Source organism: Myxine glutinosa, chromosome 4 (genome assembly GCF_964187855.1).
Source record: "Myxine glutinosa chromosome 4, kmMyxGlut1.1, whole genome shotgun sequence".
NCBI lineage: Eukaryota > Metazoa > Chordata > Myxini > Myxiniformes > Myxinidae > Myxine > Myxine glutinosa.
In genome coordinates, this window is record NC_136264.1 from 106,323,224 (window position 1) to 106,350,826 (window position 27,603).

Genomic DNA, 27,603 nt, shown 5'->3' on the forward strand with positions numbered 1-27,603 from the left:
TCGAAATGCTCCAAAAAACCACGATGTATCACACTGGAAGTAGAATAGGAAGGATATATCTAATATATAAAGCTCATTCTAACCACTCACTCACTGACTGACAATAATGTTTGGTACCTTACTGGTGACGTATAAAGCTGAAATTTTGTGGGCTGACGGGCATCGAAGCCGATACACCGGGAAAAAAAAAATCACAGAACCATCGTAAAGGGCCACCAAAAATGAAAATTTATGCAAAAAAACTTAAAAGTATCCGTAAAAAACAAACAAACAAATTAAAAAAACCTCAACTGATATCTAACATTTGTAAATTGTAATTTCTATAACTGTAAACTGTGAAATAAAAACCTCAATGAAAATGTACGTAAAAGGAGAGAAATGCGACCGTGTCGCCAATATGCCTCTGCATAGTCCCACAATGGGTAGATGCCCTCGTTCACTGTCCTAAACCTAGATGATATTCATAGAATACTTACCCTGCACAGTCAACTTGGTGTGAGCCAACTCTTCTGCTTTGTTTGATCCAATATGGCTGCCAGACCAAATGAGCGATGACATCATAAATTTATATTCTCAAAATAATTGTTGCATAGATCATGCTCAATAAATTTCAAACTGATCAGACTAAGCGTTGTCCCTGTCGAATTATGACGTCATAATTATGGCAGAAATGACGTCATCGTTAACAACACCTATTCCCCATATGGAGTTATTTACAATGAGCCACGTTTCAATTTTTTTCCATAGAGCGGTTTTGGACATAGAGGTGCAACGTTTTCGGTTTTTCCAAGATGGCGCCTGTAACACATGACCTATGACGTCATGATTATCATTAAAATATTCTAAAGGAGGAGGCGCTCCTATGGTGAAAATTTCGTGTCCATCGGACCAACAGTTGCTGAATTTTTTTAAATAATGATCGGAAAGATGTGTTGTATTTGTCGAATTATGACGTCATAACGAAGGCACCGATGACATCATCATTAACATATCTTATTCGCCATGGGGAGTCGGTGACAATGAGCCAGGTCTCAACTTTTTCCATGGAGTGGTTTCAGAGATATAGAGGTGCGAGGTTTTTCCAAGATGGCGCCTGTACCACGTGACGTATGACGTCATAATAATAATTGCAATATTCTATAGGAGGAGGCGTTCCTATGGTGAAAATTTCGAGTCAATCGGACCAAGAATTGCAGAGAAAAAAATTCATACTGATCTAATCAAGCGTTGTGCATGTCGAATTATGACGTTGTGGCGGACACGAAAGCTCACTGGCGTGAGGGCATCATTCCACGCACCAAGTGGGCGGCGGCCACGCCCGAGGGGTAGGCGTGGCCATGGGACATACACCGGGCGCGCAGCCCGGAGCGCGCCAGTGCTAAAATTGAGCTCGTTTAATAAAGACTCTTAAACTCACCGCGTTGTCCGCTTCCTTCTTGTTGTACAAGCAAGCGCGCGTAGCACCGCGCTTCATTGGTGACTCCGACGTTCTGGCCAGCCGTCGCTGACCACCCGAATACGCCATCGCAATGGCAAACAATGCGGTCCAAATGAAACTCCCCGAGTTCTGGGAGACGCAAGCCGAAGTCTGGTTCCTGCAGGCAGAAGCCCAGTTCCGACTTTGAGGCATCACGGTGGACGAGACCATGTACTACCACGTGGTCGCTTCCCTCGGGCCCGGCACGGCCGCACGCGTCCTGTCAGTCCTGAGGAACCCACCCGCCGACGGCAGGTACGAGGCGATCAAGCGTCTCCTCCTCGCCACGTTCGGCCTCACGGTGGACGCACGGGCCGACCGCCTCCTGGACCTCCCCGAGCTCGGTGACACGCGACCGTCGGTCTGCATGGACCATATGCTGTCATTGATGGGCGACGAAACCCCGAACGCTCTTTTCCGGGCGTTATTTCGACGCCAGCTGCCGGCACGAGTCCGCCTCGCGTTGGCCGGTTCTGTGACGATGGAACCCCGAGCGCTCGCTGCCGAGGCCGACAGGTTCTTCGTGGCTTTGGACGCGCAGGCGAGTTTTGGCACGGCCGCCGCGCATCCCGAGGCTGACCCTGATGCTGATGCACCACACCTCGGGGATCCCGAGGCTGACGCACGCCGCGTGGCCGCCGCCACGCCACACCCACCACCACCGCGAAAACCGCGGCCTCCGCCTTCGCCGCAAACCTGGTGCCATTTCCACGCCAGGTTTGGCCACAAGGCGAGGACTTGTTGCCCGCCGTGCTCCTTCGGCAAGTCGGGAAACTACAAAGCCGGTGCTCGGTAGCGGCCCTGAGCGTCGGCCATTCCGGCAGCCTTCTTTTTATAATGGACACCTTGTCCGGGCACCATTTCCTATGCGATACGGGGGCACAGGTGAGCGCTATCCCTGCCTCTACGTCCGACAAGCACACCGCGGGCCGGGGCCCCGCGTTGCTTGCCGCGAACGGAACACCCATACGCACATTCGGGAAGCGCTGCCTCTCCCTGCGGTTCGGAAGGCAACGCTTTGAGTGGACGTTCGTAACCGCTAGTGTCCCCATGGCACTGCTCGGTGCGGACTTCCTCTGTGCACACGGGTTGTTGGTAGATGTGAAGAACAGACGTCTCATCCAGGCTGAAACGTTCAGCTCGCTTGCTTGCGCGCTGAGCAGCTCGTTGAGCGGCTCACTGAGCGGCTCACCGAGCGGCTCGCCAAGCGGCTTGCTGAGCGGTTCGGTCCCGGCGAGGTTGGTTTGTACGCTTCCGGCAGCGGATGACTTCACCCGCCTCCTCGCCAGCTTCCCGGCCCTTACGCGGCCCACCTTCTCGGAAGCACGGGATGGAAGACCACATCCCCACCGCCGGGCCACCGGTCTACGCCCGGGCACGCCGCCTCGAGCCGACTAAGTTCGCGGTAGCTAAAGCGGAGTTCGCTACGCTGGAGCGGCTCGGCATCGTGCGGCGCTCCGAGAGTGCTTGGGCGTCGCCGCTCCACATCGTGCCCAAGCCTGGCGGGGGATGGCGACCGTGCGGGGACTACCGGCGCCTCAACGACGCCACCACACCCGACCGCTACCCCCGTCCCCCACATCCAGGACTTCTCCGCCCAGTTGTCGGGCATGTCCTTCTTTTCGAAGGTGGACCTCATACGCGGCTACCATCAGGTCCCCGTCAGGCCGGAGGATATCCCGAAGACGGCGGTCATCACGCCGTTCGGACTGTTCGAATTTCTTCGGATGCCCTTCGGTTTGAAGAATGCGGCTCAGGCGATCCAGCGACTCATGGACAGCGTCTTGCGCGACTTGGATTTTGTGTACGTATACCTGGACGACATCCTCGTCGCCAGCGCGTCCCGCGAAGAGCACCTTCACCATCTCCGCACGCTCTTCGAACATCTGGGCCAGCATGGCCTCATCGTGAACCCCGCCAAGTGCCGGTTCGGCGTCGCCGACATCGATTTTTTGGGGCACCGCGTCACCAGGCACGGGGCCGTCCCCCTACCGGCCAAGGTGGAGGCGGTGAAGGGGTTTCCGCGCCCCGGCACGATCAAGGGGCTCCAGGAGTTCCTGGGCATGGTAAACTTTTACCATCGGTTCCTGCCCCGCTTCGCCCAGCTCCTGCGCCCCTTGCACGAGGCCCTCTGAGGGAAGCCGGGCAAAGGTGACGTTACCTGGACCGAGCAGATGGAAGCGGCGTTCGCGGGCGCGAAGCTCGCCTTGGCTAACGCCACCATGCTCGCGCACCCGGCGCCCGATGCACCGATCGCCCTCACCACCGACGCCTCGGACTACGCGGTGGGCACGGTGCACGAGCAATGGGTGCGTGGTGCTTGGCAACCGCTGGCGTTCTTCAGCCGGCAGCTTCGCCCGCCCGAACGCCGCTATAGTACCTTCGACCGCGAGTTGCTCGGGATTCACCTGGCGGTCAGGCACTTCCGCCATCTGCTCGAGGGCCCTGCATTCACGGCCTTCGTCGACCACAAGCCACTGGTCTTCGCGATGGACAAGGTCACCAAGCCGTGGTCGGCCCGGCAGCAGCGTCACCTCTCGGCTGTGTCCGAGTACACGACGGACATCCGGCACGTCGCGGGGAAGGACAACCCAGTGGCGGATTGCCTTTCCTGGTCCGTCGCCCACGCAGTCCACCTTGGCATCGACTATGCCGGGATGGCGGCGGACCAGGCCGCCGACCCCGGCGTCTAGGCCTTGCGGACCGCCGTCACGGGCCTCCGCGTCACCGAGGTGCCGTTCGACGGCGCGGCCCTCTTGTGCGACGTCTCCATCGGGCGGCCTCGCCCCATCATGCCCGCGGGCTGGCAGTGCCAGGTGTTTGACGCCATCCACGGCCTGTCCCACCCGGGCACGAAGGCCTCCCAGAGGTTGGTCGCCGACAAGTTTGTCTGGCATGGCCTCCGGAAGGCCGTCCACAGCTGGACCAGGATGTGCCTCGCATGCCAGCGCGCGAAGGTGCACCGGCACACCCAGGCCCCATTGGCCCCGTCCACGGTGCCGGAACGAAGGTTCGACCACGTACACGTGGACCTGGTGGGACCTCTGCCCCCCTCGCGGGGTTTCACCCATGTCCTGACAATGGTGGACCGCACCACCCGGTGGCCGGAGGCCGTGCCTTTGGCGGTGCCGAAGGCGGCGGACGTCGCATAGGCGTTCATCACCACCTGGGTCGCCCGGTTCGGCGCCCCCTCGGACATATCGTCCGACCGCGGCCCCCAGTTCACCTCGGAGCTCTGGGGGGCGGTCGCGCAGGGGCTCGGGGTCCAGCTGCACTGAGCCACGGCCTACCACCCCCAGGCCAACGGCCTGTGCGAGTGGTTCCACCGCTCGTTGAAGGCCGCGCTCTGGGCCACCCTCCACGACGGCGGCTGGGTCGACAGGCTCCCCTGGGTCCTGCTGGGCCTCCGGACGGTGCCCAAGGACGACCTGTGCACATCCGCGGTGGAGTTGGTCTTCGGACAACTGCTGCGAGTGCTGGGCGAGTTCCTCCCCGACCCCACGGCACCATGGTCCGCGGCGCAGGAGCGCTCCGCGGTGCAGGAGACAGCCCGGAGGTTCGCCCCGGTGCCGACGGCGCACCACGGGCACCCGCCTGCGCACGTCGCCCCGGAGCTTCGCACCGCGGAGTACGTCTTCGTCCGGCACGACGCCCACCGGACACCACTGCGGCCCCCGTACGACGGGCCTTTCCGCGTGCTGGAGACCGGGGTGAAACACTTCACCTTGGACATCGGCGGTACTCCCGACCGCGTCTCGGTGGATCGCCTCAAACCGGCCCACCTCGACGTGGACCACCCACTGCCGGTGGCTCGGCCCCCGCGTCGGCCCGCCCCCCTGTGGGCGGACCCCCGGCACCGCCCAGGCCCGCCGCCCCCCGGTCCTGCACCCATCCCGGGTGCAGCCGGAGGCATCCCAGCTGGCATCCCTGCACCCCGGACGCCACCGGTCGCCAGAGGGCGCTTCGGCAGGGTCATCCGTTTGCCCCGCAAACTGGCCCTCCAGGTGCGCGGGAATTCTGGGGGGGCGCGTGTGGCGGACACGAAAGCTCACTGGCGTGAGGGCATCATTCCACGCACCAAGTGGGCGGCGGCCACGCCCGAGGGGTAGGCGTGACCGCGGGATATACACCGGGCGCGCAGTCCGGAGCGCGCCAGTGCTACAGTTGAGCTCGTTTAATAAAGACTCTTAAACTCACCGCGTTATCCGCTTCCTTCTTGTTGTACAAGCAAGCGCGCGTAGCACCGCGTTTCAACTTCATAATTAAAGTAATGATGACATCATCATTAACATATCTTATTCCCCAAGCGGAGTAGGATGTCATCGCTCACGTGGTCTGGCAGCCATATTGGATGAAGAACCACCGTTAGAGGCCGTTTTTCCCCGCAGAGCAGGGGTTGGCCTTTTTTGGGCACCGTGGTCCCCTTTTTTTGAAGCAATGTTTTACAGCCGGATGCCCTTCCTGCCGCCAACCCTGTTAGTCGCCTCTTGCGACATACCGGGAATTACCAGTGAACTGGTACTCAATTTGCTGACCTTGGAAGGATGACAGGCTGAGTCAACCCCCCTGGCGTTAATTCAGCGATCAACGGGGATTCAAACCCAGGATCCTAGGATCCCAAGCCAGCACCCTAACCGCGAAGCCAACACCAGGCTTCGACACAAGAGAGGAAAGGAAAACGTGTTTACTTCCAAACATAGGTCATGAGGACGCTTTGCTTCTCAAAGGCAAACATCATAAGAATGCAGCAATGCTCAGTTAACCAGGCCACAGTGCGGCAAGACGAGCAACACAAAACAGAGAAATGAAATCTTTGCACAAGCACAGCATGAGGGTTTAGGTTCCTATCAGCAGCAGCCCATCAGAAACTGCCGATTGCATCGAGCTCAAATTTCTGCCATATTTGGCAGCCATATTGGATGAAAGAATAAAAACCCTTCAAAAACAGAAGAGTTGGCTCACATGAAGTTGACTGCGCAGGGCAAGTATTCTATGAATACCATCTACCGTAGTTTTAAATGTTATTCACAAATGTCGCAATTAGCATGCAGCTTGCTCGGTGTGTTCCGTTAGCAAGCAGCTTGCTTGGTGTGTTCCGTTAGCAAGCAGCGTATTCGGTGTGTTCTGTTGGCAAACAGCTTGCTTTGTGTGTTCTGTTAGCAAGCAGCTTGCTATCGCTTGTCAAGCCAGACGTTCAGTATCACCTGCTTTGCAAACTGCTCGTCCAGTCACTCGGCAAACGGAGCAAAGCAAGTTAGTCAAGGCAAAATGGGGTTTGACTTTAAACAAATTGCAACAGAATTATGAAACAAGGAGTACGAACACACATAACTCTATGGCTATTCAGTTTGTTCTTATGTGAATTGATATTGTATGTGACATGGTTCTCAAGGCGCTAATTACATTATTTATAGCATCATGATATTGTCACGATAATTGTTATAATGAGGTCCATTATCGAGATATAGGTTTTTCCATTATCGCCCAGCCCTAACTAACACTAACACACACACACACACACACACACACACACACACACACACACACACACACACACACACACACACATATATATAATGTATACAGTGGATGTATTTTTTTTCTAAACCTACAAATACTGTACAGAGGTGCAGAGATAAGGTCAGGTTCATGACTGCTCTGCTGGGATGTCTTTTGTGCCTCCATGCATATTGTCTGCCATCAACAGGCACTGGGTTTTATTTTAAGAAAGTAATATGTATTATATGTATATGTATTTCATTGCCTTTTTTTTCAATGAAGTAAGATGAACTGAAAATTACAGCATATTACAAAAAATATTGCCTCCTTGTCTTGAACCACAGCAGTGCATCTCACCTCATCACCAATCAATTCTTGTTTTGGGAACATTTCTTATCTTCTTTACAACTGTTACATGACTAATAAGCCACAAAAATGCTTGCACATTTCCCTTAATTAGCTCTTCCTACCAGGCCCTCATTCTTGAAGTTACCATTACAGCGACAGATTTTCGTTTTGATTGCAAACAAGTAAGCCTTGAAGCTCACAGCCGACTGTCTGCTCACCTCCTGAAGTGTACGCTTCAGCTTTAGCAACAGAGTCTTTATTGATGTAAACTCCTGCGGCAGGTGTCTCCAGAGTGCCATTTCTGTTGGTCCTCCAGGCTCCTCATTGAGTCGCAAGCTCAAGTGTCTGGACACACATGGACGGCGACCTTGCACCTGTATTGGAGTGCCCCTTGGAAGGTCTGCATTTGAACAGCTAACCCTGCAAGGTAAATGGGTAACAGTTATTTACTTAAAATAACATCTGCAATGGAAACTCTAATTACAGTCGTCAAAAAAACTTGACAATATGGTGGAAATGTGGGGGCATTAAGTTGATAAATATATATATATATCATTACCGTGTGACTATCTACAGTCACGTGAAAAAGTAAGTACACCCCATGTAAAGTTTTGACTTTTTCAACATATTTCAACATACAGCTATTTGATCTTCATTTCAACAATATTGATAGATAAAGGTGATATAATACAACAAATATCATGAAACATTTACATTTTGTAGTCCATTGTATAATTTAAATAAACATTAATGCAAATTTCGCATGTGGAAAAAGTAAGTACACCCCTACATTTATCACTACTTCAAATACCTAAAATTAGAAACAGGTGCACCAGCTCAGGTGCAAATGATTAGAACATCGTTAGAGAGGATCTTGGAGGAACCTGTCTTATTTAAACATCAGACATTTAGTTAGGTTTGCTCTTTGTTGTTGAAGTGTGCGGCGTTACCATGCCTACATTAAAAGAGCTCTCTGAGGCCTTCAGAAAGAAGGTTATAGATGCCTACGAGTCTGGGAAGCAATTTTAAAAGATTACCAAACAATTTGAAATCATTCATTCGACTGTCCGGAAGATCATCTACAAGTGGAGAAGATTCCAAACAACTGCCAACTTGTTCAGGCCAGGTCGCCCCAGCAAGTTCAGCCCGAGAGCAGACTGCAAGATGCTGAAAGAAGTCTCTAAGAACCCCAGAATGTCATCATGGGACCTACAGGTAGCTCTTGCCACTGTTGATGTCAAAGTGCATGAGTCTACCATTAGAAAGAGGCTGCACAAATTTGATCTACATGGGAGGTGTGCCAGGAGGAAACGTTTGCTGTCCAGAAAGAACATCAGGGCAAGACTAAAGTTTGCCATTGAACACCGAGGCAAAGACCAGCACTTCTGGAACAATGTGCTCTGGACAGATGAGTCAAAGGCAAAGCTATTTGGCCACAGTACCAGAAGACATGTTTGGGCAAAACCAAAGACAGCATTTGACCACAAGAACCTGATACCAACTGTAAAGCATGGTGGTGGAAATATTATGGTTTGGGGCAGCTTTGCTGCATCAGGGCCTGGGCAGCTCACCATCATAGAATCCACTTTGAATTCTTCATTGTACCAGAGGGTGCTTGAGGATAATGTGAGGCCATCTGTCGGAAAGTTGAAGCTCAACCGAAAGTGGACCTTGCAACATGACAATGACCCTAAACATACCAGTAAATCCACCAAGGAATGGCTGAAAAGAAAGAAATGGAGTGTTCTGGAATGGCCAAGTCAAAGCCTGGATCTAAATACCATCGAGATGTTGTGGGGGGATTTGAAACGAGCTGTGCATGCAAGAAACCCCTCAAACATCGCACAGCTGAAAGAATTCTGCATGGAGGAGGGGGCAAAAATTTCTCGCCGGTCGATGTCGGAGACTGCTAGACAGTTATAAGAAATGCCTACTTGAGGTTGTTTCTGCCAAAGGGGGCAATACCACCTATTAGAGCCAAGGGTGTACTTACTTTTTTCACATGCAAGATTTGCATTTATGTTTATTTAAATTATACAATGGACCACAAAATGTAAATGTTTCATGATATTTGTTATATTATATCACCTTTATCTATCAATATTGTCGAAATGAAGATCACATAGCTGTATGTTGAAATATGTTGAAAAAGTCAAAATTTTACATGGGGTGTACTTACTTTTTCACGTGACTGTATATAGGCCTATAATACTACACGTATGTATATAGGCCTTTTTTTTTTAACCCCATAACTTGTTGAGATAGCAAGGCACAGGTCGAGTCCCATAACAGCAAATGCTGCACTGTGTATCTCACATAGGCCATCCCAGTTTGCAGGTGTTGTGTTGCTGCTTTACTTTTACCCTCGATGTCAGCATCTTTTCTGATGTCATCACATTGCACATTCAGAGTCAGAGATCTGCTTTTTGTTTGCAGAATATATATATATATATATATATATATATATATATATATATATATATATATATATATATATATATATATATATACAGTGGTACCTCGGCTTACGAGTGCCCCAACGTACGAGTTTTTCGGGATACGAGCCGTCGCTCGGGCGGTTTGTTGCTTTGGGATACGAGCCGAGATCCGATGTACGAGCTCAAAAAATTTATTTTTTGAATTTTCCGGTTGTGGCTTCCGGTTCCGGTCACGCGGTTATCTTGCCGTGAAAGCATCTCTGCTTGGATATAAAACACGCAATCGTCGAAATACATGAGCGAGGAATCTCCTTGCTCCAGCCGGTGACGTCATCGGCGGGGATCCCCGCCTCCAGAGTGGCTGGTCACGTGACCGCCAAAGCGTGTCGCGCGTGCGGGTATAATGAGCTACACCTGTGGATCACGTGACCACGGAAGCACGCCTCGCTTGAGAGGCATGGCTTTCGGTTTGCGTTTTGCTTTATAAGGCGCGATAAATGGCTTTTGAGTGTTAGCGGTTCATGGCGTTGGCGGTTCATGCGGTTGACGGTTCATGACGGTTCATGACGGTTCATGGCGTTGACGGTCAAAAACCCATTACATCAATTTTACCAGGCACTGTACAGTAAGTACAGTGGACACCAAATGCACGGTGGAAGGCTAGAAGTAGAAGATCGTCCAAGACAAGTGAGAATAAGCCATACTTTGGAGGAGATGACGTCATTCGCTGGTCCGATAACCAAAGATGTGGTATAAAAAACCAGGTGAGCTAACAATGCAGCAATGAAGGAATTCGGCCAAGGCACCGGCACACAACGACCTACCTACATCGAAAGACTCAATGCCAATGGTGACAGAAGCCAAGACGGCCGGCTTAAACACCGCCGAAAGACCACGGTGTACCAACTTACGATGCAGAACATCTTGCACTTAATATGATGACAACAGGTGCCATCCTCTGACGTACCATTACAGGTACAGGTACAGTACACGTGAGCACAGAGCAAAAGTTCACTGAAACCGAGATTAAGAAAAAAGAAAAAACACCTCGTGGTCCGTGCTCGATATCCGAGTTTCAATCTTTTCAAACACATGATGCTCTCGGTCACGGTATCTCCTGCGAGCTGCTTCTCTTCAACCACACAAACAACAACTTCTCCATATCTTCATGGATAGAGGTCCGGAGCTTTGAAATAATCGTAACGCCCTTGGCTGGCGTTATAGCCTTTATGGACTCCTTCTGCTTCAAAATCGTACATATCGTAGAAGGAGTACGATCGTACTGCCTCGCCAAGTCGACAACACGCACACCTCACCTGGCATGCTCTTCTCCTCTGCTTAATAAAACCAGTTTATTTCTTTACATTCTCTTGTATTATGTACAGTATATACGAGGTCGTGCTTGTTTATACATTATTTGTTATTTATAAAGTACATTTTTGTTATTTAAAAGCACCTAACAAAAAAAATTGGTGTTTTTTTTTTGAGGCTGGAACGGATTAATAGCATTTCAATGCATTTGAATGGGAAAATTTGCTTTGACTTACGAGCGATTTGGCTTACGAGCTCCGTCACGGAACGGATTAAACTCGTAAGCCGAGGTACCACTGTATATATATATATATATATATATACATATATATATATATATATAAAAGCTGAATGCACCCGGAGTTTCCCGGGTTCTTTTTGAATGAATTTAATCTTCTGTACTAAAAAAAAGGAATAAAACTTGGCCTTGCAAAGCAGCGGAGTTTGACTATCGGGTCATGGACGCATTTCGTTCATTTACTATTATAATTCTATAATTCAGCTTTTACTCGCGGCCGTAGAAGATTGACTACTATAATTCAGCTCAGCTTTTAATTGCGAAATGGGCCCAGCCCGGCCGAGGCGGCCTCGACCGGCCTCGCCACCTAGCCTATAACCTTCCCGGGGCCCGTCCCGACATTTTTATTTCAGAGGTTTCCTCGTATCTTTCACCATTCAGGAGATTAGTGCGTGCAGACAAACAAACAAATAAACAAACAAAAACTTTCTTTTATATGTATAGAAGAAGAAGAAGCATAGAAGAAGAAGACAAGCCGACTGCACCCAGCGTTGCCCGGGTTCTTTTTGAATGAATTTACTACTATAATTCAGCTTTTACTCGTGGCCGTAGAAGATTGACTACTATAATTCAGATGAGCTTTTAATTGTGAAATGGGCCCAGCCCCGCCGAGGAAGCCTATAACCTTCCAAGTGCCTGTCCCGACATTTTTGATTCTTTTTGAATGAATTTACTACTATAATTAAGCTTTTACTCGCGGCCGTAGAAGATTGATTACTATAATTCAGCTCAGCTTTTAATTGCGAAATGGGCCCAGCCCGGCCGAGGTGGCCTCGAACGGCCTCGCCACCTAGCCTACAATCTTCCCGGGGCCCGTTCCGACATTTTTGTTTCAGAGGTTTCCTCCTATCTTCCACCGTTCAGGAGATTAGCGCGTGCAGACAAACAAACAAACAAACAAACAAACAAAAACTTTCTTTTATATATAATAATATATAGAAGATAGAAAGAAGATAGAAGATAGAAGATGGATAGATAGAAGATATAGATATAGATATAGAAGAAGAAGAAGAAGATTTAAATATATATATATATATATATATATCTATCTATATATATATATATATATATATATATATATATATATATATATATTATCTATATATATATATATATATATACTAGCTGAGGTACCCGGCTTCGCCCGGGTTGAATAAGAATAATAAAAATATATGATGAAAATAACATGTATATTTTAGAGCAATATCACAGTACATTTCCGATATGACGTTTTGTCAATTTTCAATTTCTCAAACCTCTTGGTATACAACATTTCTGGTTTTCTTACTTGGTGCCAAGACATAAAGATTGCTTGGTTTTCCAACCCTCGAGCAGCCCACGTACAGCTGGCCATGGGAAGTACCCGGCATTGCCGGGCGGGGGAAGGGAGGGGAGGAGGAAGAGGAGAAGAGGAGGGAGAAGAGGAGGGAGGGGGAGGAGGGGAGGGGAGGAGGGAGGGGGAGGGGGGGAGGTGAGGAGGGAGGGGGGAGGGGGAGGGGGAGGGGGAGGGGAGTGGATAAGAGGGGGGAGGGGAGAAGAGGGGGGGAGGGGAGAAGAGGGGGGGAGGGGAGAAGAGGGGGGGGAGGGGGAGAAGAGGGGGGGGAGGGGAAGAAGGAGGAGGGAGGAGGAGAGGGGAGAAGAGGAGGGAGGAGGAGAGGGGAGAAGAGGAGGGAGGGGAGGAGGAGAGGGAGAAGAGGAGGGAGAGAGGAGAGAGGAGGGAGAAGAGGAGGGAGAAGAGGAGGGAGAAGAGGAGGGAGGGGGGGAGGTGAGGAGGGAGAGGGGGAGGTGAGGGGGAGGGGGAGGTGAGGGGGAGGGGGAGGGGGAGGGGGAGGGGGGAGGGAGGAGAGGAGGGGGGAGGTGAGGAGGGGGAGGTGAGGAGGGAGAGGGGGAGGTGAGGGGGAGGGGGAGGTGAAGGGGGAGGGGGGAGGGGGAGGGGAGGGGGAGGGGGGAGGGGGAGGGGGAGGGGGGAGGGGGGAGGGGAGGGGGGAGGGGGGAGGGGGGAGGTGAGGAGGGAGTGGAGGGGGAGAGGAGGGGGGAGGGGGGGAGGTGAGGAGGGAGAGGGGGAGGTGAGGGGGAGGGGGAGGTGAGGGGGGAGGGGGGAGGGGGAGGGGGAGGGGGAGGGGGGAGGGAGGAGAGGAGGGGGGAGGTGAGGAGGGGGAGGTGAGGAGGGAGAGGGGGAGGTGAGGGGGAGGTGGAGGGGGAGGGGAGGGGGAGGGGGAGGGGAGGGGGAGGGGGGAGGGGGGGGGGAGGGGGGAGGGGAGGGGGAGGGGAGGGGGGAGGGGGGAGGGGAGGGGGAGGGGGGAGGGGGGAGGGGGGAGGGGGGAGGGGGGAGGGGGGAGGGGGGAGGGGGGGAGGGGGAGGGGGGGAGGGGGAGGGGAGGGGGGAGGGGGGGAGGGGGGAGGGGGGAGGGGGGAGGGGGGGGAGGGGGAGGGGAGGGGGGAGGGGGGGAGGGGAGGGGGGGAGGGGGGAGGGGAGGGGGGAGGGGAGGGGGAGTGGAGGGGGAGGGGGACGGGGGGGGGAGGGGGACGGGAGGGGAGGGGGACGGGAGGGGAGGGGGAGGGGAGGGGAGGGGGGAGGGGGGGAGAGGGGAGGGGGGAGGGGGGGAGGGGGGAGGGGGAGAGGGGAGGGGGATGGGAGGGGGAGGGGGGAACGGATAGCTTGGCAAGCGATAGCAGGCTTTTTACTTTTATTTTTACCTCAATGAGGGCTATATATATAGTCCGTGCTTGGAGCCTTAAAGTTCAACATAAAGTTTTTTTATGAAAAATAATGCAGATGTATAACAATCCACCAATGCAAGTTCAGAAATGAATGCAGATCCTTTACTTTGCGATACAAACGCAATTCCCGCCATTTCCACTCACGATCGAGGCCTCCACAGTGACCGCGCCTCTTCTTCCTCCGACAACTTCGTCTCACATCTTTCACTCAAAATGCACGAAATTCTGCCGCATGAAATTATGTAGAGGCCTCGTCGGGGGGATATAAGGTAGATAAGGAAGGCGTTGTAACAGAAGAATCAAAATAAAAGTGGAAGAACATAAGGAAATGGGAGCTATTCTGGACCCACAGCCAAACCCAACAAACCATTGCAATACACCCCGAACGTCTAGCGCCGCCACAAACTACACCATGGAATTGCAGCTGGCGCGGTTTTTTTAAACCATTGATATTAAAATAAAACGTAGCCTAAAACCACCGGGATTTTACGCTGATTCCGAATCTTTGTCTAAAACTTTTCTCAGATGTGTAGTTCTTGAGTTATAAGTGGACATCCAGACAGACACACACACACACAGACACTCCTCCTTTATATATATATATATATATATATATATATATATATATATATATATATATACACATTAAATTGATGTTATGTAGAGATGTTTCATGTAAAACCCAAAGGTTTTAGCACCAATTCCTTCATATTTTGGAAATTGTGACTCTTTAGGTGGGTGGTCTCGCAAGACCAATTAAAATGCAACACGGTTTGGCGTCATTTTGCCAGAAGTTGTGGCTTTAAAACTATTTGACATTTTATCACAAACATTGTGGTGCTGTTTGAAAATTTTGTATCTAGATGACAAACCATGAAGAGATATCACCACGTTTGTTTCGGATTCTCGATGCATGTAAGACCTTCTAATCATGAGGAGAATTGACAGCTTCAAAGGCTTGTCCAGGCCGAGACGTTCAGCTCGCTCGCTTGTGCGCTGCCCAGCTCGTCGAGCAGCTCAACGAGCGGCTTGCCAAGCGGCTTGCCGAACGGTTCGGTTCCGGCCACATTGGTCTGTACGCTTCCGGCAGCGGACGCATTCACCCGCCTCCTCGCCGGCTTCCCGGCCCTCACGCGGCCCACCTTCTCGGCGGGGGCCGTCAAGCACCGGGTGGCCCATCACATCCCCACCATCGGGCCACCGGTCTACGCCCGGGCACGCCGCCTCGAGCCGACAAAGCTGGCAGTGGCAAAAGCGGCGTTCGCTACCCTGGAGCGACTCGGCATCGTTCGGCGCTCAGAGAGCGCTTGGGCGTCGCCGCTGCACATCATGCCGAAGCCCGGCGGGGGATGACGGCCGTGCGGGGACTATCGCCGTCTCAATGACGCCACCACTCCCGACCGCTACCCCGTCCCCCACATTCAGGACTTTTCCGCCCGTTTGGCGGGCATGTCCTTCTTCTCGAAGGTGGACCTCATACACGGCTACCATCAGGTCCCCGTCAGGCCGGAGGACGTCCCGAAGACGGCGGTCATCACGCCATTCGGACTCTTCGAGTTCCTGCGGATGCCCTTCGGTCTGAAGAATGCGGCTCAGGCGTTCCAGCGACTGATGGACAGCGTCCTGCGCGACTTGGATTTTGTCTACGTCTATCTGGACGATATCCTCGTCGCCAGCGCGTCCCGCGAAGAGCACCTACGCCACCTCCGCACGCTCTTCGAACGCCTGGGCCAGCATGGCCTGATTGTGAACCCCGCAAAGTGCCGGTTCGGCGCCGCCATAATCGATTTTCTGGGGCACCGTATCACCAGGCACGGAGCCGTCCCCCTGCCGGCCAAGGTGGAGGCGGTGAAGGGTTTCCGCGCCCCCCGCACGATCAGAGGGCTGCAGGAGTTCCTGGGCATGGTGAACTTTTACCATCGGTTCCTGCCCCGTATCGCCCAGCTCCTGCGCCCCCTGCACGAAGCTCTCCGAGGTAAGCCGGGCAAAGGCGACGTTACCTGGACCGAGCAGATGGACACGGCGTTCACGGGCGCGAAGCTCGCCTTGGCTAACGCCACCATGCTCGCGCACCCGGCGCCCGATGCACCGATCGCCCTCACCACCGACGCCTCGGACTACGCGGTGGGCGTGGTGCACGAGCAATGGGTGTGTGGAGCTTGGCAACCGCTGGCGTTCTTTAGCCGGCAGCTTCGCCCGCCCGAACGCCGTTACAGTACCTTCGACCGCGAGTTGCTCGGGCTTCACTTGGCGGTCAGGCACTTCCACAATCTGCTCGAGGGCCGTGCGTTCACGGCCTTCGTCGACCACAAGCCGCTGATCTTCGCGATGGGCAAGGTCACCGAGCCGTGGTCGGCCCGGCAGCAGCGTCACCTCTCGGCCGTGTCCGAGTACACGACGGACATCCGGCACGTCGCGGGGAAGGACAACCCGGTGGCGGATTGCCTTTCCCGGGCCGTCGCCCACGCAGTCCACCTCGGCATCGACTATGCCCGGATGGCAGCGGACCAGGCCGCTGACCCCGACGTCCAGGCCTTGCGGACCGCCGTCACGGGCCTCCGCGTCACCGAGGTGCCGTTCGACGGCGCGGGCGCGGCCCTCTTGTGCGACGTCTCCCTCGGGCGTCCTCGCCCCATCGTGCCGGCGGGCTGGCAGCGCCAGGTGTTTGAAGCCATCCACGGCCTGTCCGTCCCAGGCGCGAGGGCCTCCCAAAGGTTGATCGCCGACAAGTTCGTCTGGCATGGCCTCCGGAAGGCCGTCCGCGGCTGGGCCAGGATGTGCCTCGCTTGCCAGCGCGCCAAGGTGCACCGGCACACCCAGGCCCCGTTGGCCCCGTTCACGGTGCCGGAACGCCGGTTTGACCACGTCCACGTGGACCTAGTGGGACCTCTGCCCCCCTCGCGGGGTTTCACCCACGTCCTCACCATGGTGGACCCCACCACCCGGTGGCCGGAGGCCATGCCCTTGGCGTCGACGACGGCGGCCGATGTCGCGCAGGCTTTCATCGCCACCTGGGTCGCCCGGTTCGGCACCCCCTCAGACATCTCGTCCGACCGCGGCCCCCAGTTCACCTCGGAGCTCTGGGGGGTGGTCGCGCAGGGGCTCGGGGTCCGGCTGCACCGAACCACGGCCTACAACCCCCAGGCTAACGGCCTGTGTGAGCGATTTCACCGCTCATTGAAGGCCGCACTCCGTGCCACCCTCCGCGACGGCGGCTGGGTCGACAGGCTCCCCTGGGTCCTGCTGGGCCTCCGGACGGCGCCCAAGGAGGACCTGCGTGCATCCGCGGCGGAGTTGGTCTTCGGGCAACCGCTGCGGGTGCCGGGCGAGTTCCTCCCCGACTCCACGGCACCATGGTCCGAGTTCCTTGGATGAGATGCACAGCAGCGCTCCGCTCTGCAAGAGACCGCCCAGAGGTTCGCCCCGGTGCCAATGGCATGCCACGGGCATCCACCGACGCACGTCGCCCCGGAGCTTCGCACGGCGGAGTACGTCTTCGTCCGCCACGATGCCCACCGGACACCACTGCGGCCCCCGTACGACGGGCCTTTCCGCGTGCTGGAGACCGGGGCGAAGCACTTCACCCTGGACATCGGCGGTACTCCTGACCGCGTTTCTGTAGACCGCCTCAAGCCGGCCCACCTCGACGTGGACCATCCACCGCCAGTGGCCCGACCCCCGCGTCGGGGCCGCCCCCCTGGCGGACCCCCGGCACCGCCCAGCCCCGCCGCCCCCCGGTCCTGCAGCCGGAGGCATCCCAGATGGCATCCCTGCATCCCAGACGCCGCCAGTCGCCAGGGGGCGCTTCGGCCGGGTCATCCGTTTGCCCCGCAAACTGACCCTTCAGGTGCGCGGGGATTCTGGGGTGGCGCGTGTGGCGGACACGAAAGCACTGACGTGGTGACATCACCCCGCACACCACGTGGGGATGGGCCACGCCAGGGAGAGAGGCGTGGCCTCACGATACACGGGGCGCGCAGCCCTGAGCAGCTTAGTGCTGCAGTTTGAGTACTTTCAATAAAGACTCTTTTATGAACCGCGTTGTCCGCTTGCTCTTTGCGTAAGCATTAGCGCGCAGCATCGCGCTTCAATGTTATGATAATGGTGGAACTGTAATGTGCGTTACAGTGAAAGCAAGCTGTAGGCCACTCCATCTAATGACATTCTCTGTCCCTGCCAAGTATTTGGCTGAGCTGAGCAGCCTGTGCCTGGCACAAAGTTCTTCTTAACATCCAAATAGATGGATCAACAACTCTCTGCAGCATGGGAATGGCATTTTGAAGCTGGAAATAAATTATAAGGTACAAGAAGCTTCACAGCAGACAGAGCCGATGACAACATGCGCATGAATATCAGTAGGCATCTACATAGGTGAAGCACAAAGACTTATATAACATCTCTTGCAGAAAACCAAACCCAAGCAGAGATTAATGGTCCCCATGCACAGATTTATCAGACAGGGTAGTAGGTGGCTGCCATCATGTGTGGCTAAAAACATCATACTACCACTTGTTTATACATAATGTTGATCAGACAATCACAAACAAAACACCAAAAAAGAAACCAGAGTGACAAAGAACAAAGTTACTTTGTCAGATTTGCCCAAACAGCTCTGTCAGCTGCGGCGGATTTCAGTTTGTCCACGTATGCAGCCCAGTGTGGCTGCAGACAATATTAATCAACGTCAGGTTCGGCCGACCAACTCTCCTTTCTGATGGCTTACAAAGTAGGACGCTATTTCCTGCTTCTTTTTCATGCCGGAGGACATGACCCACCAATCTCAAACGCCTCTTCCTCACAACATCAGACCGAAAAAGGTTTCATGTGAAATATGTGCTATTTTTCTGTGTACAAGCTAAAAATATACACTATTTGATAAGCACACATGTTTCTGCACTAGAATGGTGACTTGCAACAAAAAATATGCATTTTTGTGTCAAAACTGCTTCTATTGGGCAAACAAGATATAATAGCTTTTGCACGAAAAAGGTTTCTTGTGAAATCTTGCCAAGGGATGTTGAGTGTTTTATGAAGGAACTTGGTGTAGTTGCCATCGATTTTTCGTGTCATGCTACTAGTCAGCGTCCACGACTCACACCCTATACCTTTGCCTAATAAATGACATCTGAAGAAGTTTGAAGATATCCACATGAACTGCACCAACAGGTTAACCAGCGACATACCATTGTTTACATGGATCTGAAGAATGGATGAGTCCAACATCTCATTTTGGCATTGTTTATGTATAGTATAGGAACCAATCATTACATCTGGCTGGCAGTACAGAGTGATGGTAACTATTTTGGAATCGCTTCGTGACTTTTGGTAAAATATATCCTAAATTACAGTCTCAATTATGGCTGCACTGCACGGTGATCATGGGACTGCATTATGTCGTCATATAGCCTGGGACCGGGAGTGGGTATTTCGTGTAATTGCATTAAACCTCGACCTTCCCAATCATCAATTCATACAGCACAGTATCATGATGTTAATGTATTATACAGTACATGTTATTTGTACATTGTTACAGGATTCATTTTCAGTGTTTTATATTTGTATAAGTCAGTAGTAATAACAGCGCATGTCAGAGCAGATACTCTACCATAAAGTCTAAGGAACTGTCCATATAACTCTGAGATAGAACTGTGAGGATGGATAAATCTGGGGAAGGGTATAAACCAATTTCTCGAGTGTTGAAAGTTCTCAAGAGCACAGTGAGCTCCATCAATAGGAAATAGAAAGAATATGGAACTACCCAGACTCTTCCGAGAGCTGGCCGTCCAATCAAACTTAACAACCCGCGGGAAGGAACTTGATCAGGGAGGTATCCAATAACCCAATGACCACTCTGACAAAACCACAGAGTTCCTTGGATGAGATGGGAGAGCCTGCCAGAAGGATAACAGTCTCTGCAGCACTTCACAAATGTAGGCTTTATGGGAGAGTGGCCAGACGGAAGGCATTCCTGAGAAAAGAGAAAATGACAGCATGCCTGGAGTTTGCAAAAAGGCATGGGAAAGACTGAGAGCATGAGACAGAAGATTCTTTGTCTGATGAGACGAAAATTTAACTCTTTGGCCTGAATGCAAAGAGCTACCTACGTCTGTAGGAAACCGATCACAGATAATCATGGATAATCACCCATTTCACACCATTTCTACAGTGAAGCATGGAGGTTGCAGCATCATGCTATGGTTATGCTTTTCAGTGGCAGGGACTGGGACACTTGTAAGGATAGAGGGAACAATGAATGGTGCCAAATACAGGCAAACCCTTGAAGAGAACCTGCTTCACAGTGCAAAAGACCTTAGACCTTGGTGAAGATTTATGTTCAAACAGGACAATGACCCCAAGCATACAGCCAAAGCAATGTTAGAATGGCTTCAGAACAAGAACATGAAAGTCCTTGAGTGGCCCAGCCAAATCCCAGACTTGAATCCCATTGATTAAACTGTGGAATTAATTGAAGATTGCTGTTCTCCAACATTCCCCATCCAACTTGCCAGAGCTTGAGCAAATTTGCAAGGAAGAATGAGAGAAACTCCCAAATCCAGATGTGCAAAGCTGATGCAGACATACCCAAGAAGAAAGTTATAATCACTGCCAAAGTCGCTTCAATGAAGTATTGACTCAAGGGGTTGAATACTTATGTAATTTAGATAGATATATCTGTATTTAATTTTTAATTCGTTTGTAAAAATTGCTAAAAAAAAAATATTCAGTTTGACATTATGTGGTATGATGTGTAGATCAGTGCCAAAGAATTCTCAATTCAATCCATTTTAAATTCAGGCTCTAACACAACAAAATGTGAAAAAGTCAACAGGCGTGAATACTTTCAGAGGCACTGTGTGGTCTAATAAAGAAACTATCAAGGAAAGGGGCCATAACGGAATGTGGGAAATGGATAGAAGTGACCCAACTGTGTATTTTGCTCGTACAGTTAAAGTGTTTTGCAAGATAATGCTGAACAGAAGGCAAAATATTCTGAAAAAGTATGCAGAATACTCCTCTCCCCTCTGGGCCGGTGTTCCTGCCTCACACCTAGCTCGGCTTCACGCGGTTGAAACCAAAGCATTCAGAATCATTGGAATCTACCGCGATGAAGCGGATTCTGAGGGCCTTTCTCTCTCTCACCGCAGGCAGGGAGGTGGTCTTTCTGTCTACTACCGAATCCTCGCCGGCCTTGCTCCCCCTGCTCTGTCTGTGCTCTGCCCCCCCAAACGTTCCTGCAGGATGCACAATATCTGCCAGCAACCCTCTTCTGGTTAAAGTGCCAAAATCAAGACTCTCTGCTCACCTTCACCCTTTCATTCCTCTTTTCTCCCGCCTCTGGAACAAACTCCCACACCCTCTTCAATCCCACTCCTCCCTCCAGGTCTTTAAAACAGCCTGGGACCGGGAGCTGTTCCCCACCATCTCTAATATTCCCTCATCCAAAATCTTGATTTTTCTACCCCCGTTAAAACACCCCAAATCCACCTTTTTCAATCCCCAACGTCTTTCCTGAAATTCCTAGTAGTGTTCCTTTGCTTTATACCGTGTACCCCTCCCTCCTCCCCAGCCCTCTCCCTTCCACAGATCTACCGACGTCCCTGTTCTGTACTGTTGTTGTGCTTGTGTGCTTCCCTCTCTCCCCCTCTCGTCTCCCGCTCCCTTCATTGAATGTTTTATGTGTCTGTGCATGTGCATGTTTTCATGTTCAATTTGTTAGCTCTTATACGAGCCTCGATTCTGCATCCCCCCCAAAAAAAAGAGAGTACCATGAGAAAGGAACAAGTTAGGTTCAGGAGAACATGGGACGCATATATCAGATCTTCACACCAAGAACAATAAGAGATTAGATTAATGAACAGGATTACATAATTAAATTGATATATGTGGGGAAATTACATGCACAGACAAGGATTCAAACCCAGGTTCTCTGGAAAACCGTAACAGTGTTCTACCATCTGATCTATCTGGTCGACCCTGACTGAGCATGAAATTTTCCCACACATATGATTGCCACTCTCTTTCCGTTAATGCTTCCGGGGCACTCGCTGCCAACCATAGGAGCACCAACAGCCTTAACACGAGAGGGTCTTCCTCCAATGGGGGGACAACTCCATGTCCTCTATTATAAATACCACTGGGGGCGTAGTGAAGCAATTAGATGAATGTGTATAGCCCAGATGCTCAGATGGCAGAGCACTGCTACGGATTTGCAGAGGCGCTGGGTTCAATTCCTGGTCTGGGCATGTAATTTTCCCACATATATCAATTTAACAAAAAGAGAACAAAACAATAAATTGAATGCAAGTCTTTACTGATCATTCATTGACTTTGAAAAGGTGTTTGACATTGTGAATAGAGAGGCAACGCTAAAGATACTGAGACTGTATCGAGTACCAGATAAATTTGTATGGATGATAAGAAGTACCTACAATGGATACAAATGCATTGCAATTTGCAACAATCAGTTGTGACAATAACAAATTTGAAGTTACTACAGTGGTCAGACAAGGGGCAAGGATGCATGTTGTGTCATTACTATTTTTAGTGTTGATGGACTTGGTGATGTGGAAAATCACTGAGCAGAGAAGGAACGGGATATCTTGGAGGAACCAATTTGAAAAGCTAGAGGAACATCTTTGCAGATGACATCTGCTTGATATCACAGTCTTTACATATCCGGATACAGGAGTACGTGGTACAAGGAAGGCTGAAAATGAACATCGTCAAAACGGCAAGCATGAGCATACAACATGCCACACACACACCAACAACAACATCATGTGTAATAATTCCACAATCAGAGAGCTTGACAAGTTTACATATCTGGGGGGTCATTGGTTACCTACCATAACAGGGAGGGGAGATGCAGATGTACTACGATGGATACAAAAGGCAAGGGGTGCATTCATGAGACTCAAGGAAATTTGGAAGTCAAAGAACATGAAAACTAAGCTGAGGATCTTTAACAGCAATGTGGAGTCAGTCCTCCTATTTGGAATTGAGTCTAAGATAATCACCAACTAAATAGCATCCAAACTGGAGACCTTCATCTGCAGCAACCATAACAAAATCTTCAGAATATTCTGGCCTGACATGGTGAGTCATAAAGAGGTTAAGGGTGTAGTACTGGTGAAAAATTGAGAAAACTACATAGGTACCTTTGAGAGGAATCTAATTTTCAGTTTTTCTTGAAAGATATAATCTTGGCTCTCAGACCAGTTTCAACGCTTCTTTGTCATATTACATGCATATAATTTGCATAAATTAGACCGTCAAAAAAAAACAAGGAAAAACAAAGAACACATTTCTACTTCTATCTTCGATGTCACCTATCATTCTTTTCACACAAAACTTGGTACATGTATTATACATGTGTTACTCTACTACCTGATGAGAGGATTTTGTGAAATTATGTCAAATGTTCACTAATTAGCTAATTATGCCAATTACCAGATAAAACTTGGTTGTCCTTCAATAAATCCACAATGGCTACTCCTATAAACAAAAGCCTTCATCATTTTAAAGGAAGTGATATTCTGAATATCCTGTCCAAATTTCATCCCAAAAGAATGATGCAAATTAAAGTTATAACAAATAATTCTACTTCCGGTTATTGAGGGGCATGTATGATGTTAGAAAATTTGGAAATTTTTCAATAATTAGGGGTACTTCTATGACCTCTAATAGCATGATTCTTGTTTATAAGACTATAAGGAAACTGTTCAGCTTAAAAAAAACCAAAAAAAAAAACCACCTGTTCACCAGTACTACACCCTTAAAAGGCCAACGGAAAAGAAAAACATCAAAATTAGGAGGTGGAGATGGACTCATCACGTGTTATGCATGGAGGATCAGGATATGCCGGAAAGAGCAATATACTGGGCACTTGAAGGGAAGAGAAAGGTTGCATGGCCAAGGGAGACCTGGCAACGTACCGGCGAGAAGGAAATGAAAGGAATGAAGGTCACTTGGAATAAAATCAGAATGTGAGCACAAGACCAATGAAAGCGGTTATCCAGGCAGAGCATGATTCGATAATAAGCAATATCAAAGTTATGTGTGTGTGTGAACAAATATATATGTATATATATATATATATATATATATATATATATATATATATATATATATATATATATATATATATACATATATATATATACATATATATATATATATATATATGTATATATACATATATATATATATATACATATTGTCGCGATCCCGCCTGGTAAATGTTCCCAGCACGGAATACGGACGTGAATGTCCGGGCTTCAAGTAATCCACGGAGTGGACAAAAGAGACGTAATCAACACAATTGTGTTTTAATCGGCCTTCTAGGGGTAAGGCACGATGCTTTATTGGCTCGATCACAAAAACCATGAAAGGTAACAAATGGAATAGGCTGCACAAGCCGGCAGGAACGGTCGGCCACAGACGCTCCAACAAGACGCAGGTAAGATCCTCGCGGCTCCAATCGACGAGCTCCGGGACTCGAAGGATACCAGGATGGAATACCACACAAGGCCGCCAGGAACGGTCGGCCAGGAGCTCCAACACGAAGCAGGCAATATAGGACTCACAGTTCCAATCTACGATCTCCGGGAATCACTCGTTCTCTTCCGGAATCACTCACTCGTACAATCCATAACTATAAACGATCAGCACAACTCGCTGTCGTGAGGCGTAACGAAAGTTCCCTCGCCTCGAGGCCTCGAACCTCCGAGCTGCGTCCGTATCATGAGATGGCGGCCGCGCTCTCTGACCCTCCACCAATCACGTCCCGACTCGCCTCCCAATCGCGTGAGGCTCCAAGGAGGTTACGTCAGTGGTGGGCGGGGCACTCATTTGGGTGAGAACAAAGGTGGTTTCACCGGGGGGTTTCTCACAGTCCTCCCCCCCTAAGTAAAAACCCCGTCGAATAGACGGCGTTTTTAAAACCAGTATTTGTAGTAGGTGCAAATCACATGGCAAGATGATGGCGGGAATTGCTAACAGGCAATTAACGCAATTAACAATTACTAACACTTGTTAACAACAATAACGAAACAACGCAACAATACAACGCAACGCAATGGCGCAACACAATAACGCAACAATAACGCACTTATTAACGCAACAGGCAATTAACAGGCGTTAACAGGGTAAACAATGAACCAGTTTTGTTTTTTTTTCACACACAATATTAAACACCCTACACCCCATTAACATCTACCCCACAAGAGTTACACTTCACCCAAAGCACAATAGAGAAACAAGGGAGCCAAACTCAAGGTGGGGAAACATTTACAGGAGGGAAACGGACCGAGACCTAGAGCGGCGGGTTCTCCTCCGGTGTCGAGAACGACAGTCATATGCGTAATGACCCCTTTCACCGCACTGGTAACATCGATCTTTCGGGTCGAACGGCCTGCGGACCAAAGGGCGTCTGAAACGAGGCCGCCGCGACATGCCATTCGACATCTCGACGCACACCCGCGATCCGCAAATTAACCTTCCATCAAGGGCTCTGACCGAATCTTTAGCATCTCGTGGATCTTCAAACTCAACAACTGCGAATCCAGGTGGGTTCCGAGCAACCCATACGTTGCGGAGTGGTCCGTAATGCCCGAAGACCCTCCCTAGCTCGGCTCTCGCTGCTCCATTGCCCAGGTTTCCCACATATACCTTAGCATTAGCGTTCCTGCTGAATCGCGACATGGCGGGAGCGGTCCCTGAGGAGCACGGCACCTGAGGTTGGCTTGACGGGAGGCTCGGGTGGACTTCAGCTGACGCAACGTCACCGTCGGAAACTGGAGTCGAGGCGCTAGGCTCCTCGGGCCAGAGTGAAGATATGTCTGACTCCGCCACTCTCTCCGCCTGTTTACTCTGGGCTCTAGGGACCCCCCCACAGGTCAGAGTCAATGACTCCTCCCTGGCTATGGCATCATTGCCAATCAGCAAGGAGACCCCGGGTATAGGGTAGTAGGGTACTACCACACAGGTCACTGGACCCTTAAAAATGTCACTCCGGACCTCGAGGAGGGCAAGGGGGTACCGGCCAAGAACCCGGTCAATGCCCCGAAGGAGGGTATACTCGCCGGTATAACGCATCTGAGAGGCCGGAACTACCCCCACCCGGAGAACACACCGTGTCGCCCCAGTATCCCGAAGGTATTTGGTCTCAAACTTCAGCATCGAATCGGGGCCACCCACTAAGGCTGTCCCTGAATACTCCTGATGCAGTGGATGAATGGAATTAGCCCCGGTGGCAGTGACCTCGGTCACCGATGCCACCGTCGTGTGCGAGGGCCCGGCGGATGAGTTCCACTGATCTCCCTCCGACTTAACAGGAGGGTTGCCTCGGTAGGCCGGACTGGCGGGATTAGAGAAACAGCGGTTTTCACCGTGCCCCACGCGTTTGCAGAAATCGCACCAGGGCCCTGCCCTGGTCTGCGGCTCGCGAGCGCCCCCAGTGGAGGTCATCGGAGAACCCTTCCCCTCGATCCAGCCGCCGGGCAGACGGGGGGCGGTCTTGATCGCAGACTCCTCCGTCTTACGAAGCGACTGCGTGACTTGCAGCATTTTGCACGCCAAAACATGTTTATCAATAAGGTTGACGCAGTCTGCCAAGGAAACAGTGTCTTTGTCGACAAGAAACAATGCTAAGTCAGGCGGAAGCTGTTGATCGATACGGTAACGCACCAGGAGTTCCGCAACCGCTTGAGGTAACTCAACCTTGCTCCCCTTGAACCATCTCTGCAGCTGTTCCAACAAGGCCCGCGAATGTTCCTCATAGGTTTGACTGGACTCACGAGTCCAGCTGAAAAAATTTCTCCTATAAATACATGCGGACACCGCATAGGCATTCAAAATCTCGGCCTTCAATGCCCTGTATTTGGTTGCGTCCTCGGTTGCCATCCTCGCATATACCTCCCTCGCCTTCTCAGATAGATGGCTCACAAGATGGCCGACCCACAAGCTCTCATCAATGCCACCGGCAGCCAACAACTTCTCCGCCATCTCCAGATACGCTTCTGGCTTCGTGTCTCCCGTCCAGTCCGGCAAACGAACATGAACAGTTTCCGGGACTCTTGCAGCAGACCCCTCTGCCCGCAGTCGTTCAGTCAACATTCGCAACTCATGCTCTCTGACGCGTTCAGCTTCTGCTGCCGCATGCTCTCTCGCTGCTGCCGCACGCTCTCCCTCTGCTGCTGCACGCTCTCTCTCTGCTGCTGCCGCACGCTCTGCCTCTGCCCTGTCATTCTCCCTGTTATACATGTCAAGTTGTTGAACCGGAGTCAGCCCGGTCCAGAAGGGCGAACGCATGCATTTAGTCATGATGGGATCGCTTCCTAACATCTCGGGTTGAGTGCCCGGGTCAAGGCTGCTTGCGTCGCTCACCTCGCCACCCACGTGACTGTCAACATGATCAGGTTGAACTCTCACTTCCCTGGTCGACATAGCTTGGCTACGAGTTATCATACGACCAGGCACAAAACACAACCTCAAACACAACGCTCAAACACA

General features: G+C 51.2%; 1 protein-coding gene across 5 annotated transcripts in view; it reads right to left on the bottom strand.

Moving 5' to 3' along the window:
• The window catches only part of LOC137425066 (uncharacterized), a 769,181-nt gene that overhangs the window by 325,229 nt on the left and 416,349 nt on the right, over nt 1–27,603 (bottom strand). For all 5 annotated transcript variants that reach the window (XM_078776254.1, XM_078776250.1, XM_078776252.1 and 2 more), the window contains one exon: nt 7,543–7,744. In XM_078776254.1, the coding sequence (XP_078632380.1) occupies nt 7,543–7,744 (202 nt within the window). The remainder of the gene's footprint in view (nt 1–7,542; nt 7,745–27,603) is intronic.